Below are 15299 nucleotides of genomic sequence, written 5' to 3' on the forward strand. Positions count from 1 at the left end.
AAAGAGAAGAAAGTGAGAGATCAGAAATATAAACTGAATTTAAAAAATTAGACTAAGAAGTTTGACTAATTTTAATAAATAAATATAATTATATGTATATACATGTGATCTTCACATTTATATTCAATTTTAATTTAAATCTTTATTATAAAGATATATATTAAAAAATGAGAATTGATGAACAAATCTGTCATCATTAAAATCAAGATCGCGAGTTATGCGTAGATCATTCTGTATATATATAAAATATATAAAATTTAGATCGATTTGATTCCAAACTGCCTGTATGTTTAGACATGTTTGCGAAATAAGATTGCTTTTTTTAGAGTGCACTTTCGTATTGTAAATATGTAATAATAATAATACATAGCTCGCCATGTACTGCATCATTAGTCAATGCTCGGAAAATATAAGAATGATTTGTATATAACTATAAAATTATTTTTAGAAATGTTTTTTTTTTTTTGCTTATAGTGTGTAAGAATTTATGATATAAAACCTATATGATAAAATAAAGATCTGAGAATTGATTATAATTATTGAACATGTTAAATGTATAAATAAGAATAATCTCGAGTTTTATTATTTCTACCATGTATAATTAAAAAATAACAATGTTTATCCTTTAAGTGATCACGTTTAAATAATACAAACAGGCAATAATGATAGCTGTATCATTTATTATTATTTTCCACTATATATTTTTTTTCATATTTTTAAATTTTATATATAATTTTTATATCATACTTTTTATAAATTTGATACTCTTATTGCAAAAATTAGTCACATGATAATTAAAAAGAAATCACGCGAAAACGCAGAGAACAAATTTCCGAAGAGTACTCAAAAATGATTCGCACATTACATATGTTATTACTTATAACTAAAAATGTTCTAAATCTTCTAAAAGAATAAGGTATATTACGTCACTTCTAAATGTTTCCAAATTTTTAAACTTACGCTTCACAAATTATTTTTATTAATATTGTAGAGTTATTTGAAAAAGAAAAAGATTTACAATTACAATTACTTTTATTATACCTTAAATGTAACAATTTTGTTATACCATATTCACATCTTTTTTTTCTGTATCCATCACAATACATAAAAAAAGAAGAAAGGAAAAATACTAAAATTTTTGAGGACAAGTACAAATGGACAAGGATTTTGCAAATGTGAAACGCATTTATAATGGCGGATAATTCAGTTATTCTATTTCTGAGAGTTGCCTTGATGACACACCAAAAAGACAGACACAGTGTGCAATGTTAAGGCATAACTGTCCGCATGTACGTTTTACAAAATAATCCGGATTTGCTAGTCAGCCTCCTCAATGATGCTTTTTGATACAGGAATGTAAGACAGCACATTTTACAATAGCGTACGTGAATTAAAAAAAAAATTACTTATTATTTAACCATTTGTGTGTGTATATAATATGTATATGCATACTTATAAACTTGTCCATCTTTTTTTTTTTTTTTTTGTTACGAGTCACTTTCACTTTAAGAAATATTAGAACGAAATAATAAGCCTCCTCTTCTAATTCAATTAATGACCACCTGTTTGTTCTTGATATACTTCAATGACGTCATCGTTCTCCATTTCAAGCTGAAATCAATACAGATTTTACTTTACATTTATTTACTTTAATGTATTACTAATAAAATAAATACATCATATGTGTATGTATATATATATATATATATAAAAGGTGTTTCAAAAGTCCACGGCATAACTTTAAGAGGTGATAGAGGAAGGCATAACGAGTATTTTTTTATTAAGCAACATTGGGTCGGCGTTGCTTTGTTATGCCGATAGACGATGCGCAAGTTTGCGTCGCAGACAACACATCTCATTGCTGTTATAGTATTTGTTTACCTTTTGCAGTTGCAGAAATTGCTCAAACTGACTACTATTGACTTGTAAACAAAGTTCACAGTGATCTGGCATCTTTGCTGTAAACAACATGGTTTGTGCTATTCCTGGAATTTTTGAGGGAGTCCTACAATCAATGGTTTGATGCTGTAAATTTTACAGGTTAATGGTAGTCAGTTTGAGCAATTCCTGTAACTACAAAGGTAAAGAAACACTGTACCAGCAATGAGATGTGTTGTGTGTGGAGTATACTTGCGCGCCGTCTACCAAACAAACGTAAATGCAACAAAACGATGCTGACCCTATATTACTTAACAAGAAATACTCATTATGCCTTCCTCTATCATTTCTTAAAGTCATGCCACGAGCTTTTGAAGCATCCTGTGCATATGTATATATAGGTGTGTATATTTATTTAAATATTATATATTTATTAATGTGTTGTAAATAATATATTAAAATAAATAAATATGTGCATAAAACTATAATTTTAAATCTATTTTTAATATATCAAAGATTATCAGAAGATATCAAAGAATTTTAGAACTTTGGACTGCTGTCTTTTTCTATTGATTCTATATCAAAATTAAACAATTACCTGCTTTGGTGTTTCATCATCATTGATTCTTTTACCATCAAAAAGAAACCTAAGTGACGTCATAGGTACCCCCTAAATAGAATTATATAAATTCATTATTAAATTTAATCATATATATATATATATATATATTTAAATAAATAAAATTAGCAAATCTTATAATCCAGTGCGTAAAATCTTAGTTAGCTATTACAAATTGGAAAAAATATTTTTCAAACAATTAGTATTTGCACAAAAATTACATCAGTGTTTTTATTATTAAAAAAAATTATCACTATCACATAAAAACAATTCTTGAGAAAGAGCTTGATACACATATTACTGAAAATGCAAACTAAAAACAAATATCCAAACATACATTTATTATAGGATTAATTCACATTTCTACGTTATTTTTAGACGATTCTGTACAATCGCGCACGTTTTAGCGTAAAGCGAGGAAAAAAAATAAAACCTACCACACGATCACTATAGGACTTCTTCAGTTTGCCCATTTGAGTAGTCATCTTTACCCTAAAGTGAATTTCGTTGCTGTCCTGGAAGAGAAGAGAAAGAAAGAAAAAAAAAGGAGATACATCTCGTGCAACTCACTCAGGAAAATACATTCGAGCATGCATCGCTTACATTTCCAACGACTTTGAGCTTGATGTACTCTGAATTCGCATCGCCTGGGCCGGCTTCGGGTTTTTGTTCCTAGTAGTACACGGCAAGGTTAGAGCGCTAGTTTAAACACTCGGCAAATCGGTGTAAAAAATTAATCGTCGCTAACTGCGTGTTCGCGGTCGCAGTCGTGGGTGGCGAGGTCGAGAGAATCGCCGATCGCGCGGATTGCTTACCTGATTGTCGGACATCGTTATCAATTAAATTACAATAAACTTCTTCACCACGCGCCAGAAACGCTAACCAAACACAAGCTAGCAATATGGCGCCCGAGCTTTTGTCAGTTTCACAACCTACTCTCAGCCTACTCGCTTCTCTCGCGTGCCGGGAACGAAAGATCGTAACGGTCAAGTGTCGTTCACAAACGTATCCGTTTTTCACGATGCGAGAAGTTAGGTTAGGTTGGAACAGAGGTCAAGCTAGATTAGGGAAAGTCGTAAAACTTGTATCAGAGAAAAGAGAGAGAAAGCGGTCAGGAGTTAAAAATTCAAGTATAAAAAAATTGGAATTTGACCAATTACAACAAAGGAAGCTACAATTTCTTTCTTCTGATTGGTCAAGCTTTAATATTGAGCTTTAATCTTCAATACAAGATCTCTGTGTGTATGTGTTTGTTGTATGTTGTATGTGATACACATGCTTTAGGAAATTTACGAACATCTCTTTAGAGAGTCGCTTTTTCTTTGCGATTTCTCTTATCTATGTTTTAATTGTATATTTTATGATGTAATTTGCAGGTGTTTGCAGGTTAGGTTTTCTGTTTTGAAGACGTTACAGGTTTTCTAGCGAAGAAGTAAGCTATGTCAAATTTTATATATTAACTTTATAATTATAACTTAACGAATTGTTGAATTGATTCGTTACGTTTTTATTTATTTTTTTCTTACTAAATAATATATTTATGAGTGAAAGATTGTCAAATAAAGTAATTAACTTTCTTTTTGCAGTATTTTAATAAAACAACAAAATAAGACATGAAATTATTTTTTTCGTAAGACGTTTAAGTATTGGGAATTATGTCTTCGAGTGACGAAACAAATGTTATAGTTGAAGATCATAAAAGAAGGAAGGATAAGAAAAGTTCACGCAAACAGAAACGTGCTCATCACAGACTGCTTAGAGATATGAATATTAAATGCTCAGATCGACCCACACAGGTAAATATCACTACGTTACTGCAAAAAATTATTCTCTAGATCATTAAATTTAATATTTTATTTTACACAGCACTTGATGATATGTAACGGTGGTTTAGTTACTGGTATTAAAAGGGAAACATTGCAATGCGTATTAGATGCATTGATTTCTAAGTATGCTTTGATAATGCCAACAGGAAAGTCGTACTGTTTCATAACGTGTAATTCAAAGGAAGATGCAACATGTGTATATAATTATATTCATGGACGTATTAAGCTTCCAGGCCAAAATGGTCCATTATATGTATGCTATACTGAAACAGGTATACAATATTATAACAATATAATAGAGGTATTATACAATCAAAGCAGTGTAATAAGATAATGATGCTTTCTTTTAGTTCCTAGTATAGATAATGTTACGTCTAATTCTACATTTCCACCTGGTCTTTCATTAATAGAGAATTTTATAACAAAGGAACAAGAAGAAACTTTATTAAGGACACTCGATTGGGACGAATGTGGTATAATATTTTAAAAATACAATTAATGAAAGATAATCTGAAAAAAAGTATATAAAATATATATGTTGTTGCAGAATCTGTCTCGTCGCAGTTAAAACATAGAGAAGTGAAGCATTTTGGATATGAATTTGAATATGGCAAAAATATAGTGAATCCTGACAATCCAATTGCGCCGATTCCACAGGACTACAAATTTCTACAAACTCTATTCAACAAATACAATCACAAATATACATATGATCAGCTGACTATCAACAAATATCTACCTGGACAAGGTATCAGCTCTTGTATCTTTGTCAATCCATAAGTTTTATATGCTCATTTCTTAAGAATTTTTAAACAAGGTGAATAAATGATGTTTTAATTTTTTTTTTTTTTTGTGAATTCTTCCAATACTGATTTCTCAGTGGCTTCTTAGTTATTAATTCATATTATATAAATTTAAATATGTTTTACATAATTATTAAATATAATTATATATGCTATATATAATCATTAAATCAAGTTTAATTGAACTAATAATTTACCACCTCACATATTACTGTATTTCGTTTGTATTAAAAATTTATTGTGATGAATAATTTTAGTAAATATGCACAAAATTGATGGGCTGACTTGAATAATAAGCTACATCATTAAAATTTCTGATTGTATAACAATTCAAGGTATACCATCGCACATCGATACACATAGCGTCTTTGAAGATACAATATTGTCCTTGTCACTGGGTTCTGCATGTATTATGAACTTCAAGAAGGAACATCAAAATATCAATGTGCTCTTACCAGCTAGATCTTTGTTGATTATGACAGGGGAGGCAAGATACACGTGGACGCACGGTATCTGTCCCCGTCATACTGATGTAATTGAAACGGAGAACGGAACCACAACGCAGGAACGTGGCATCAGAGTATCCTTCACTTTCAGGAAGGTACGACGAGGTGGCTGTTACTGCAACTTCAAAAAATACTGTGATACTAGATCCGATACCTCTACTTTTGTCGATGCCGAGGCAGCGTTGGAACTGGAAGATTCGTATGTACATAAGGTGCATAAATTACGACTGAAATTTATAAAAATATTTTGTTATTATTATATTAAAATTGCTTTCTCAGGTTTATGACGAAATATCTAATCACTTTAATGAGACGCGACACAAACAATGGCCTAATGTAACCAAATTTCTTGAAAGTTTGAAAGAAGGCACATTATTGTTGGATGTGGGCTGTGGGAATGGCAAATATCTTTGTGGAAATCAAAATATATATAAAGTATATGATTTAAATCTTTAAATTTTTATTTTTAAATTATACTCAATCATCTGGAATACATATACACAAAGCCTAAAATGAAATAATATATACACATTAAAATGTTAGCGTTATCTCTTATCGAAGCAAGCCATCGAAACGTTATTAACTATAAGAATTTATTTCAGATGGGATGTGATCGTAGTTCCGGACTAACAGATATATGTCGCAAGCGAAGCTTTGAAGTTCTCCAATGCGACTGTTTGTATTTGCCATACAGAGACAATTCCGTGGATGCGGTGATCAGTATCGCGGTGATTCATCATCTGTCCACTCGGGAACGGAGACGACGCGCCATTTCCGAGATGATTCGAGTTTTAAGACCGACAGGAAGATGCTTGATTTATGTATGGGCAATGGAACAGCGCAAGAATTCCACGGATTCGTTCTATCTGAAATACGGCAAGAAAAACAAGGACGAGGCTGAAAAGATTGTTGTCCAGAGTGAGATCGAATGCAAGAAAATTCCTGAATGTGGTTTAACGTTGCCGGTTCACGAAAACAGAACGAACTTTGCTCACAGCGACATGTTGGTTCCTTGGAAAAAGAAAAGCGGCGAACATTTCCTGAGATATTATCACGTATTTCAGGAAAACGAGCTTACAAAACTATGCACGGAAGTATCTGCAGCCATGATTAAGGAAGTGTATTACGATCAAGGTAATTGGTGCGTAATTGTAGAGAAATGTATGGAGATTGCGTGAAATAAAAATTAGACTTATAACACAAATCTAATGAATTTTCTTAAAAGATTTATTTCACACATCTCTTTCTCACATATTGCTGCATAAATTTAGTCGCTGTCTTCATCCACTGAAATAAATAAAAATAGTATGTTGAATATCACAAATATCTGTAGAGTTTTACTACTACTTAAACACTAAATGGCATTTATCAGCTAATCGAAAACATCAAGATTACTTTTGTTGTTATAAAGTTTTCAAATTGTTGTATAACACAATCTCCAGGTTTTTAAATATTAATTTAAAATGGTTTTATATAAACTCTTGAATCAATAAAGAGAAAGAAAAATTAAATGAACTAATATGATAATATAATGATATTGTATCATATCATTAATAGTTATAATTTGATATTATTAAAGTTAAAAGATTAAAAATAAAAGATAAAAAGATTGTTTTGTATTCAACATCAGTCTTTTTAGCATCAGTTCAACTTTTTTTGTTATCACACTGGCCTATAACTTTCATTTTTCTTTTAGAAAAAAATATTGATATATTGTTCGTTATACCTAAGTCTATCACTATGTGTTTTTGTTCCGGAATCGACGACTCATGGCACGAATTGTCCGAATCTGTGAATAATTCATATATATTGTCCACTACTTCGTCCTTACATGAATCCTATAACAATATTAAGAAAATTATTACGACTATTCATGCCACTAAATTGATGATTAAGCAAACAAGAAAATTAAGAGAGAAACTACTTTTAATACTAAATATATTTTTATTCATACTTACATCAGAAATAGGTACTAATTCAGCAGATCCTTCTTCATGTTTTATAATCTGGCTCTTGCTCTCATTTTCTACTTCCATATAATCATCTATATACATTTTTATCGATAAATTAAAATGTTTATAAATATTTAAAATAATATACATTTTTTATGAACTAATTATTAAATTGAATTTAGAATAAAGAAAGTAGAATTAATTTTATCTTTAATTATTTTAATTCTATTTCAGTTTAATAAGAACAATTATATTAATTTAAATTTTATTTTGTAATATATATATATATATATATAATAAATAAATATATAAATTAATTTTTTAATTATTTTAATTACATATAAATAATATAATTGTATAAAAGTATACCATCTATCATATTTGTTGCATCCCATTTTTGTAATTTAATACTAATGTGATCACCTATTATTGTTGTAATCTTATTTGCTTGAATGCTCTCTTTAAATCGACTTGCATTGCTATTATCTTTTTTGTATCTGAAATATAGAGTGTATTTTAAAATGTTACACAAATCACGAATTAATTTGTTTTTCTCTTTAGTACCCAATTACAAAATAAAAAGTTACTTTCCCAATGAATTTATTGAATCACAATTGTTTAAAAGTGATAAAAAAATATAGAGCATTGTTTTACATAAATTCATTTACTGTAATTATTTAAACTACTATATTTAAATTATATTTAAGTTATATTTTATACATTTAAAAAATATTTTTTTAAACCATGAACTTAAAACTATACATCTTGAGATTATGTAATATCCATACCGTGATTGTACATCTTTAGATACTGCCTCTTTAATATCTTGCACTAATTTAGTCGCGTAATTTGCCGCATGATTAGAAACAGTGGATATGACGTCCTCGACTGTCATAGTTTTCGTTAAATAATCGAAATGTAAACTGCAGAGTTCTCTATAAGAGTTCATGCCAAGAGTAAGTTCAGCAACACCAACTCTTTCTTCTATGTATGTTGGATCCATTATAGTGTTGCCACTGAAATTTAAAATGATTTTATATTATTAAATATAATAGTATATACATAGTCTCTTAGAAAATGCTGACCTTTATTGACGTATTCTTGAACAAAATTAAAATTAATTATTTTATATTCATGAAAATTCAAAGAGCAGATAAAATTTTTGATTGCCTGACTAACCTTTCAAAAGTCATGAAAGATATACAAACTGGATAGTGAAACAATGTTAATGGAAGAAAATCTTTCTCAGATGCCGGATGTATAATAATTTCCTCGCCAGTGGAAGTAACATCTGGTCTATGGAAATGCATGAGAGCAGCGAGTGTCGCTATAGAGGCACAGTCAACCATATTTCCATCATGATTTATGATATTAACATCAACTCTCAAATTCCATACCTGAATCAAAACAATATATATAAACATATGCTGTACAATATTTGTATAAAATCAAATATTAATATGCAGTAACCTTCTTATCTGCTACAATACAAAGAGATTCCAAGTCTACACATTTTGAATCTTTGAAACACTTTTCTAGCTGTCTACTGATTAATACAGCAGCCTCAGACGGTCTGCCACTTTCAAAGTGCTGTGCCGCTAGTGGAGTAAGCTCAACACATATGTATATTGTGCCTTCATTAGGACGAAAAGCTTTTGGTTGTTGTATGTCACATGACACTTGTGCTATTGCTCTGCAAAGAGATTCCTCTTCAATATTTAACTATATATTTATTACAGAGAAAGAGATGATCCATATTCATCATTAAATAAAGTTTACTTAGTATGTCCAAGAGACACCATACAAGATCCCCATTTGGAACCAAAATAAATCTTCACTGGTCGTGGCTGCAATAATCTTCGACCATCTAATCTCTATGAAATATAATATTAAATATATTTTAAAATAATTTTTTTTATCCAGTTTTATAAATTATAATAAAATTTATATATATCTATATCTAAATATATATTTCTAATTAAAATTTCAATAAATTAAAGATGAAAGAATAGATTAAGTATATGTATACCGTTTCTTCTTCTATACATTTGTTTACAAAATTTCGTTCACAATTTGTAAGTAAGATTTCTCTCATTTTTTAAATATTATTTAATAGCAGTATTAAAATTTTCACCATATTACACAAAGAGAACAATTTGTTATTCAATTTATTTATAATAATAACATATAATAACCACGTGTGAATCAAGCTAAGAAAGATTGAAATAATATAGATGGAAGACGTTACGGTAATGTAAATAAGACCTAATCCCTTTTATCTTGATTGGTTAATCACTATTCCACTATAAAAAGGAAAAATAAATATCACAGACTTCCATATATTAAATATACATATATATATATTTTTTTTAATATATATACATATAATAATATATATATATATTTTTTTTAATTTAGGGCGAAGAAGATAGAAAATAGTAATGTCATACATATGCGATTTTTTTCTGGTCTGATTGGCTGTTTCTATGACGCATTTTCTATTCCGTACTTGAATTCCGCATCATGTGATTTCACCCTTAATGATATCATTATTTGTTATTATTATTTATTATTTATTTATTATTTATTTATTCATCATTATTTATTTTATCATTCTCGAAACCGTGAAAAAAGTATCGTATACGAAAATGACTACGCAATTTCTGATTGGTGCATCTAAAAGTATAAGGATTGCACAGAGTAATTTTCGCATGCGATACTTTTTTCCCAGTTTCGAGAATAAGGATCTGGGTGTCGAATACTTTTTCCTCGGGGAGGAAGTTTCGGAACGTAACTCTAGTAATCTATAACATAAATCGCAAATCGCAAGGAATCTAGTAGAAGCTCTCTACCAGGATTACGTTCCAAAACGTACTGTTGGAGGAAAATTTTATTCGAAATATATAGTACACGTAACGTATAGTATATTATATTGAGTAAAATTTTCCTTGCAGAGGACATTTCGGAACGTAACCCAGAAGATATATATATATATATATATATATATATATATATATATATATATATATATATATATATATATATATATATATATATATATATATACTGTGTTGGTAGTATGTAATCTAAATTCGGGGAAGAGATATTGTGTGTTGATCGACGCGAAAAAGACGAAACAGTCAACACGAATCTCGCTCGTGTACGCGAAATGCGAAATGACTGATGACTCTTTCTCCAAGAGTCCATCCAGAGAACTGATTCTCAAGTATCGTGCCAAGAAAAGGAGAGCCACCTCGAAAGGAGCCTCGTCGGTGACAGTTCGCAGGGAGGTTAGATCGACACTCTTGAGGTTAGAAATGGCCGCAACGCGCGGCCGAAGAGTAACGCATAATCTAACCTTAGACTGAACTTTTGCAACTGCTCCCTTCATTACGATAATAATTGAATATATATATCTATATATATATATATATTTTATATATATATATATATACATATATATAAAATACGTACATATAAAAAGGTAGAAAGACGACGAAGAAACATGTACAAATTTAAACCATTCGTGTTCATGGAGCACGCGTCGAACGGGCCGGAACGTCCGAAAGCGCGCAGTGGTCATCGAATCGCGTGCGATTATCGAAATCTGTACTCTTACGGTGGCTTCAATCCGTGCATCTCCGATACCGACCCGGACATGCGCGACGATCAGACGTGGGTAGCCAGCAAGCCGCTCTTCAAGGAACTGTGGCGCTTCAACCTGGTGAGCGAACGGTGGAAGCGACTGCCCGGCCAGGAAAACATGCCGAACGAGCTGGCATCCAACGCGGTGATACTCCGCGGCAACGCGCTGATGGTGTACGGCGGTACCGGCGTGCCCTTCGGCGAGAGTTGCAGCAATCAGCTGTACGTCTGCAATGTAAACGACGGCACGATGAAAGTAGTACCGGCTACTGGCGATCTACCTGAACCCCAGTACGGACAGGTAATTGATCGAGAATGAAAAGACTAAACAGAATCTGAATTAATTGTAAGTATATATATATATGCATGGTTTTATAACACAATTTTCAGCAAGACTAGAGTATAAGTCAATACGTTAATATTTTAAATGTAAATTTTCAGGGCAGAACTAAAAATTGAAACACTAGTATACATAAATATTAAATTGGAACTTAATTCATTTATCAATCATCATATTTGTGTATATTTTTTATTTATTTCTTATGTATTTCTGTGAATAGGCCCTGGTATATCATAGTTCCTATCTCTACACAGTCGGTGGTACCACCGGTTACGAATACACTTGTGACATTCATCGATTTGACCTGAAAAATGGTGTCTGGGAGACAGTATATGTTTGCTCTGGAAGAGACGAGTCAGAGCCACATGGAAGATATAGACATGAGCTTGCCTTTGATGGCAAAATAATCTATGTCCTGGGTGGTGGCACTTCGTCAGAGGCCTATGGCTTTTTGGTGAGTAAACAAATATATACAAATATATAGATTTTATTTTAGATATGCATAATATTTATTATATTGATATAGTATTAAAAAACATGATGATATATATTATCATTATTATATAATTTTTATGTAATAAGAATTATTTTCTATGCAACAAATTTATTATTTCTATATAATATAATTTTTCTGTATGTTGATGATAAATTTTATATACACAATGTATATCGAATTTAATTGTATAAAAATATAATGGTTTGTATAATAATGTATAATATATGTTATATATAATATATTTATAATTAAATATTTTAGGAAATACCAGCGTTCGATCTGGAGACTAACAGGTGGAGGACGTTGAACACACATGGCAGTGACGAGGCTATGGTGCCGGCGCCCCGACGTTGTCACGGTTCCGTTCAGTATACAGATGAAAGAAGCGGCGTCACCTCAGTCGTTATATCAGGCGGCTACAACGGTGACTGGGTATTTTCCGACGTTTGGCGGCTCGACCTCAGCACGCTGCAATGGACATGCTTAAAAGAGTGCATCCTGCCGTGTCCGGTGTACTTTCACTCGGCTGCGTTGACTCCGGAGGGTCGCATGTACATTTTCGGCGGTATAGTCAAAGTGAACAACAAGGTTATTATTGGATCCTTCTAGATGGAGGATATTCTATTTAAATGTTAAATACATTTTTAAATAAAAAATTTATAATGATTTCATTATTGCAGGTGCAGAGAACAAACGCGGTTCATTCTGCTTGGCTTACGATTCCCAAACTGTCCGAGATCTGCTGGCAAGCATTGAATTATTATTATCCGACGTTAAGAGACTATTCGCCGGACAAATTGCTTTACATTGGCATACCATTGAAATTCGTACAAAGACTTGATTTTTACGACTGGTGAATGCTATCAATTGTTCTAACGCTGTCGAATCTTTGGATCACCTCTCTCAAAGCTCGCTCTGCGCACTTTACAGCGGTAATTACGCTTCGATTATTTTTATTCGATATTTATTGATGTATAACTCTCGACTGGCATCTTTTTTTTACAACTTTGTCTAGCATAATAACGGAAATACGAAATAATTTTACAATTGTTCTTTACTACATTTACTACATTTGTGATATAATAATACGTTAATCGCGAAATAATAGATTTTTCTCTTTCTCAAGAGTCTATAAATTTATATATATATTTAATATGCAATGTTATAAATTGTTTGATATTTTTTTTGATGGTATTAATAGCAAATAACGGTATTATCTTGTCTAAAATGTACAAATAATTCAAAAATCGATATATTAATATGTAAAGAGTTACATATATAGTCAAAGAGGGAGATAGTTTATCATTAGCTATTTAATATTACATTGTACAGTCTATTCATTCTGCCTTTGCTAAAGTATAAGTACATATAATATATACTATTATAATTACTTATATTTTTACTTCTTTAAGAATTTTTAATATATCATCAAATTCGTGGTGATGAAATATTTCTTTAGATTTCAATATCTAAATATACATGATAAACACGAATAATATCGAGAAATATTATTAACTGTGCGTTATTATCTTAAATATTTTTTACTGTGTGTAAAATGGCATTAGGCAAGAGGTCTGAGTGTGATATATCTCAGATAGTAAGAACAAGTGCCCGGAAAGCAAAAGGCCCGAGTTCGATTTCTGAATCAGCCACTTGTGCCTCACATATTTTTCGAGTCTGTAAAAATATTGGTATAAACAATAATTTTTCGGGCTTAAAGATGTGAATGCCTTTACAACACAGAGTAAGACAGCCGTTGCCACGGATGGATGATTGTTATAACGTGTCTAGATCCATCCTCCACTACTTATACCCCTGTTTCATTATTTGGATATTAGTATTCTATTTAGAAAGTATTTATTTGGGAAAGCAATCGAATTTACATTTCATATTTGTCCCCGCAGTGCCTATTAATAAAGGGCGATGCTAAATTATCATATAAATGCTCGCTAAATTGTTCGTTGGATCAAAAACTTCTCTAGGGGTTCTTAAATATGATAATACAGTCAATTGTTATTATTCGTTCCTTTCACATATTTTACATATTTTACATTATAAATTACTCTTCGTGATACATTGCTTGAAACAATTAGGAAATTACTTTTCAAAATGTTGATATTGTTTAGAATAAATACGTAAGATTTTAAAAACTTTTCTCAATATCTCGTTTTTAATTAATTTTTTATCTTTTTATTTTTCAAATGCTATTACTTTGAGTCTCGTTTGAGTTCTCTCTTGAAATGTTATCTTGTATGTGGATTTAAATTTTTATTGTTCGAAAAATTGACAAATCCAAGTGGTCAAAATAAGTTTCTAATTATTTTGAGCAGTGAAACATGCATTGCAATAAATTCTCGGTGCTGTTTACTTAAGACTTATTAACATTAGCTGTATATTAGTTATAAATTATTAACTAATACAGAAATTGTAAATATAAAAATAAGAAAGAAGAATATAAAAAAAAAATCGAATCTTCCGATTTAGGTGATTTTATTTCGCGAATCCATATCACAAAAAAATGTTTCTTGAACATTTTTAGTTAAAAAATCATCATGTTAAAAAAGCGCCTACCTAAATAAGCAAATAAATTAATTATTGGAAACAAGTAAACAACTTGCATGTTCATGGAGTTTTTAAAAGACTGACCGTCTTTTTTTCTCTAAAAAGAAATCCCGTATGGATCGAAAAAAAGATGAATTCAAGAAGAGTACATCTCGTTATTCCGATAAAGAATCTAGAATGTACTCTTCTCCCTAGTTTTCTATAATCAATATATATATACTATATACTATATATATATAACTATATTTGATCATATTTACAGCGATATAAAAAAGGCAACAAATATTATAAGATCATTAGTTAATAAATATTACTTAACTATTTAAGAATCATAACACTCTAATATAAACATAATATTTTAATATATTCTGTTACATGTGTTGTTATTTTGTCATTATTTTTCTTTTGGTTTCCTAAGAGTCACGCGATAGCTTTTTTTAGGAAACCAAAAGAAAAACATAAAAAGATGTTTTATGTATTTTTTAGATTTATTTCACTTTTATCTTGTTCGAAAGGCGAAGATAAAATAAGATGAAACGTTAGTGAAGCGTGCTATCTGTACCAAGGACGTTATTTTTATTTATTGCAGTTGCGCGAACGAGAGTGATAAAAAGATACGCGCATTTCTTCTATTAAGATATTTTCGAATAAGTTTTCTGTTTTTTCTGAAAT

At 30.5% G+C, this 15299-nt stretch overlaps 4 protein-coding genes across 5 annotated transcripts; 2 read left to right on the forward strand and 2 right to left on the reverse strand.

Annotated features, from left to right (window-relative positions):
• Positions 1-1185: 1185 nt before the first annotated feature.
• LOC140665405 (small ubiquitin-related modifier) lies at positions 1186-3487 on the reverse strand. Its single transcript, XM_072891501.1, has 5 exons — positions 3313-3487; positions 3101-3169; positions 2935-3012; positions 2477-2548; positions 1186-1611 (listed from the first exon to the last, which is right to left on the reverse strand). The coding sequence occupies exons 1-5, from the start codon at positions 3325-3327 to the stop codon at positions 1552-1554; spliced, it is 294 nt and encodes a 97-aa protein (XP_072747602.1). The 5' UTR covers positions 3328-3487; the 3' UTR covers positions 1186-1551.
• Positions 3488-3609: 122 nt separating this feature from the next.
• On the forward strand, positions 3610-6810 carry LOC140665403 (tRNA (carboxymethyluridine(34)-5-O)-methyltransferase alkbh8). Its single transcript, XM_072891499.1, has 9 exons — positions 3610-3739; positions 3874-3929; positions 4084-4293; positions 4364-4595; positions 4674-4796; positions 4871-5071; positions 5462-5844; positions 5912-6067; positions 6235-6810. The coding sequence occupies exons 3-9, from the start codon at positions 4153-4155 to the stop codon at positions 6808-6810; spliced, it is 1812 nt and encodes a 603-aa protein (XP_072747600.1). The 5' UTR covers positions 3610-3739; positions 3874-3929; positions 4084-4152.
• Rrp45 (exosome complex component Rrp45) lies at positions 6071-9807 on the reverse strand. Its single transcript, XM_072891500.1, has 9 exons — positions 9614-9807; positions 9364-9458; positions 9055-9277; positions 8764-8981; positions 8373-8600; positions 7954-8081; positions 7591-7676; positions 7359-7470; positions 6071-6919 (listed from the first exon to the last, which is right to left on the reverse strand). The coding sequence occupies exons 1-9, from the start codon at positions 9677-9679 to the stop codon at positions 6900-6902; spliced, it is 1176 nt and encodes a 391-aa protein (XP_072747601.1). The 5' UTR covers positions 9680-9807; the 3' UTR covers positions 6071-6899.
• Positions 9808-10638: 831 nt separating this feature from the next.
• On the forward strand, positions 10639-13808 carry Slim (scruin like at the midline). 2 transcript variants are annotated; one of them, XM_072889470.1, is made up of 5 exons: positions 10639-10894; positions 11069-11530; positions 11790-12023; positions 12327-12653; positions 12746-13808. In XM_072889470.1, exons 2-5 carry the CDS (start codon positions 11090-11092, stop codon positions 12920-12922), a joined length of 1179 nt encoding a protein of 392 aa, XP_072745571.1. In that variant the 5' UTR covers positions 10639-10894; positions 11069-11089; the 3' UTR covers positions 12923-13808. The 2 variants fall into 2 exon arrangements, with proteins under 2 accessions (XP_072745571.1, XP_072745572.1); XM_072889471.1 differs by having other exon boundaries at positions 11073-11530.
• Positions 13809-15299: the final 1491 nt, after the last annotated feature.

Source organism: Anoplolepis gracilipes, chromosome 4, assembly GCF_047496725.1.
Source record: "Anoplolepis gracilipes chromosome 4, ASM4749672v1, whole genome shotgun sequence".
NCBI classification, from domain to species: Eukaryota; Metazoa; Arthropoda; class Insecta; order Hymenoptera; family Formicidae; genus Anoplolepis; species Anoplolepis gracilipes.